A 4,709-nucleotide genomic window follows, 5' to 3' on the forward strand; every position below is an offset into this window, starting at 1 on the left:
ATGAATGTTAGCAATTTTCACCAGACAGACTTACTTACCTTTCCTTATTTATGTATGTATTCTGAGCTGTGTGTCCCTCTTCAATGCGGATTATGCAAGAAATTTTCCAAATACACAAATCTCATCAAATGCAAAGACCCAGATTCACTATCCTCCCGCTCCGCCAACTGGCTAGTCGTTATCCAAGTTGGCCTACCTGTATATGCTGCTCGTGTCCCCGCCCGCCGTCTATTCAAAGGTTACGTTGGCTATTTGTCTTTCGGACATTCTATGTGCTGCTGGCCCGTTAGGTAACTAGTACATGCATACATCTATGAAAATCGTTTAGTTGGCTACAATAAATCTGGACTGGTAACATACTTACATACATGTGCACATATATCTAGGTACATATGAATATATTCGGTATGTCCATGCACATATGTACATAGACATATATCTTTCTGCATATAGTCGTGGTAGCTTTTTTCGTTGTCGACCTAAGTGGTGCAGAAATTAAATTAAAAAGGAATTCAAAGCGTTTTCCTCTCATTTATGCATGCTGTGCTTGAATGTTGGTATTTATTTTTGCATATTTACATTCGATTTAAATTTTTCAGCTTTATTTTGCATTTACTTTGATTTCCACTTGTGCCCCTCTGCTCCAATGAGACAAACTCAGCGGCATACCGGAACATATGCAAACACGTGTATCCTCATAATGTTTGTTTATCTTCATTTTCTGGGAATTGACAGCGGAAAGCTTTCCAACTGTGCATAAGCATGTGGGTGGTGTACCGAAATCAAAGTTCCAATTGAAATGAGGAAATTAGATTGGCAAATAATTTAATTTTATGTCAGTAGGTATGAGTCAACGTTTCGCGGAGAATCGTATGTGTATATAAATGGATGTATATGTATGTTCGCAGGAAATGCAGACATTTTCAAGGCTACTACCTACGGCATGGGTGGTTTGCTCTTTTAGCCATTTCAAAGAGCCAATATTTAAGTATACAAGTTAGGTTAGTTAGAAATGGCAGATCCCTACATACACATAAGCCAAGATAGATCTGTAGGGATACTATGCTCAGAAATAAACCACTTCTTAAAGGAAAATATGATCTTTGTTAATGCAAAGGTCCTGAATGCAATGAATGATCACCTCTTTAAGGCCTACAGGCAAGCTTGTTGCATTAGGCAGGCAAAGAGAAGGTCTGAGCCCTCTTAATACTTAGTTCGACACTATTAGGAAATGGGTCAGATAACTTTTTAAACTTGCGAGATGTGGGCAGTCCGTAGAATGGTGGAAAGGGTATATATATCTTCTTAAAGTTAAGAAGAAAGCTTTAAGCAGAGAAAAAGTAAGCTCATGACTGGGTTAACTGCAGTGGAATCGAGTGCTTCAGCAAGATGACTACGCTAAGTAAGGTTCTGTTCATTGGCTCTATAGAACAGAGACTCACTGCGACTGGGACGGTACGACGGCGTATGGACTTAAAAGGTAGAGGTTGGCACACACAATCTAAGGACTACAGATCCATTAACCTAACATCGTTTCTACAAAATACCTGGGAGAGGTTGATAGACATATGTATACGGAGGAACTGCTTTCAAAAACGCAACATGCATCCACGAATGAAAGAAAAGTAAATAGCGCTCCTACTTAAAGGTTCTCAGAAAAATTAAAATCGTACTATTTTGAAATGAAAAAGGCATTTTACGAAATTTTTTTTTTTTTTTGTGGCATCAGTAAGTTGTAAAGTCGTACATATGTAAGAATGCAATAGTTTAAACTCTACTATCATAAAAATTTCTCCAGCCTCTTCTAGATTTGTTTCAATTTCGACTCCATCTAAGAGTTCTTTCGTGTTGTTACAAGTTTAAGTGGGTAACCTTTTGGAGGGCGCATATTGGGTACTGTACTCTTTTTGTGTAAATTCCAGGAGGAGGCAAATTCCTCTAACCGGTGTACATTTCAGGGTATTTACTTACTTAACGTCTACGGATTCTGATGAAAGAAGAAGACTAAGGATAACGCCCTATGTCAGCTTATTTCCAATGTATTTTCGTTTGAGGTAGGGCATTTCTGAGCAATGTGGGTGTTTTTCTATAAAACTCTGAAATAGGGCGTTCTTGAAAAGTTTTTTGAAATGGGACGCTTTTGAATTGGCTGCCGAGATAGGTCGATTTTTCACTTATCCATCGATATGTAAATAAGCCTTTTATTTTCAAAGTGGCTAAGTCAATTTCTGATATTTGACTTCAGTAGTCATTTACCTGTATCGGAACGCGTCTGTTAGTCGTTGAAGTTCATCAGCAAAAGGTAAAAAGTTTGGTCATTAGTTTATAATGGTAGAACGATTTACAGATGCGCTCAGTTAGAAGTAACCACCACGTACGGCTCTATTCTGTATATGTGACAAATTCTTTTTTTTTTTTACGTAAAAATACATATATGAGAAAGTTTAAATTTGTCAGTTACAAAATTTTTGTCACCGATACATTATGAAATGACTTAAGCCACTTTCAAAATGAGCGGCTTATATGGATGTGTTGTATTACTTTTTACGTCGGGCAATGGAAAATATTGAGTAACCTATTGCAAAATTAAATCAATACTGTTCTATTAGATCCTTATATGTATTTGCAAATGGTCCAATCAATGTCAAATATACCAAGGGTTGGAATTGACCATTTCCTTACTTCTCTTTTTTTGCTATAATGAAGTTTTGCCATAAAAAACATAAAATTCCTTCGAAAATTTAAAACTTCACAGTTTCCTAGATTTTGCAAGTTTATTTTTTGAATATCTCTGGTCTTGTTTTAAAGGTAAATATAAAAAATTTACAAATCCGTACAAATGTACCAATCGTGTGACACGACTTTAAGAAAAAAAATTTTATTTTTTAAGACACCTTGAAAATTTCAAGATCTTAGGTAAACAAAATTTTAGCCAGGAATTTGTATAAGCTTTTGCTTTTACGATTTTTCTAATTTCCAAATAACTCTGTTAATACCGAGAATTGTGAAATTTAGAATTTGCATAACTTCCAAAAAAAAAATTATATTTTTTTCCTTTCGCCGAACGTCATTTTATATGGATTCAGCGAGCAAAAAATTGATTTGTTCCATTTATTTCAAACTTTGAAATCATATTTTACGTGGAATGCCATGCGACCTGTGTTTTTTCTTTTTTCCGAAAAACGGTATCAAGAATTAGGTCGTAAAAGCGATATTTAAATAATTAAAAAGGCTATTTTGAGCCAAAATATCGTTTGGAGATAATTTTTTTTTTTTTTTAATTTTGGGAATTACTTCAGCTTTCACGTGTCTTTTATATAGCTCAAATAGCGTAAATAGTAAAAACTGAAAAAAAGTGTTGTTTTTCAAGTGTTTCTGTCTACCAAACCGCAAAGTGCTATCTTCATTATAAGAACTTAATTATAAATATGATAAAAGTAAAGTTCTATTATGGCTTAAATTGTGAAGAAATAGTAGCCATTGAACTTGAACGCGATATCTATATATGTATGATAAAATAAGCCCTAACCGCCAAAAGGATGTGAGCGAAATTTTTTTCAAAAATTTTCTTTTGGATGCAGAAATATTCCTAGAACATCTACATGCATTTTTGCATCAAAATTAAAATTAAAAATATATATATATGTAATATAATACGCGTGCGTCTGTCGTATACCATTGTAATTATATGTATTGCTGGCTATTGACTTATTTAGATCATTTATATAATACATACAAATGGTTATTTACAAAAAACACTTAAAGTCTATAGGCTTTAAGTAATTTGGTGTTAAATTATTTTCTTATAAATCTTTTTTTTCTTCCTCTTTCAGGACATTGAGCATTGCTACTATCATGGCACTGTGAAAGACTATCCTGGTGCTAGCGCCGCCTTCCATACATGCAATGGTGTCAGCGGCGTCATACACATCGGCAACGAAACGTTCGTTATACATCCCTTCTATGGAGGCGATCTTTCGGTACGTAATCGAGACCAATTAACGACAATGAGTGTATTGAATTTATGCATTTTGAACTTTACCGAACCCGAATTTCTCAGCATTTTTATTTTCTTTTTACTTTATTTAAATTTGGTTTTTATTTTCCATATTCTTTATTCCATATTTACATGCATTAACAAAATCTACAGATAAAGTCTAGCCAAGCGCTGTGGAAAATTCCCTTCAACTTCATACTTTAAATTTCGTAACGCCTGCAAATCCCTTACGGATTCACATGTATTTTCGCTGAATCGCAAATGTTTTACAGCTTCACTTTATCCATTTTTTATTACATTTTTTCGCCTTCCTTTTCTTTATGCTCTTGTGGTAGAGCCACATTTTTACGCTCAAGCGCTGAAAATCGGCCTGAGTTTTGATTTATATCTGCGCCTATGCGAACTCGGTATGCAAATACTATTCGCACATACCACACACACACACACACACACACACGGGTATTTACTGCCGGTACAGCCATTTATCGCCCTTTGCACACCAACATTTTTACACGCCGATCTGCTTTTCAATTGTGAACTTTAAATAAAATCCGCATTCATATTCACAGTAAGTTTTATGCATGTAGTTGTTGTTAGGAAGCAGACTTTGATACGCTTGATTTCAATTGCAATCATCGGCTGCAGTGAGAGAATTTTTTATTTTTTTGGCTGACTACACGTATCACTTGCCTGTGACAATGCGGCGAGATTG

At 35.0% G+C, this 4,709-nt stretch overlaps 1 protein-coding gene across 1 annotated transcript in view; it reads left to right on the forward strand.

Moving 5' to 3' along the window:
- LOC118753434 (zinc metalloproteinase-disintegrin-like) overlaps window positions 1–4,201 on the forward strand; it is a 357,938-nt gene extending 353,737 nt beyond the window's left edge. Inside the window, exons 6-7 of the mRNA XM_036488314.1 lie at window positions 3,834–3,980; window positions 4,151–4,201. Of these exons, the coding sequence (XP_036344207.1) occupies window positions 3,834–3,980; window positions 4,151–4,201 (198 nt within the window). The remainder of the gene's footprint in view (window positions 1–3,833; window positions 3,981–4,150) is intronic.
- Window positions 4,202–4,709: the final 508 nt, after the last annotated feature.

This window comes from Rhagoletis pomonella, unplaced genomic scaffold (genome assembly GCF_013731165.1).
Source record: "Rhagoletis pomonella isolate Grant_MI unplaced genomic scaffold, Rhpom_1.0 Rhpom_scaffold_00002, whole genome shotgun sequence".
Taxonomy (NCBI): Eukaryota; Metazoa; Arthropoda; class Insecta; order Diptera; family Tephritidae; genus Rhagoletis; species Rhagoletis pomonella.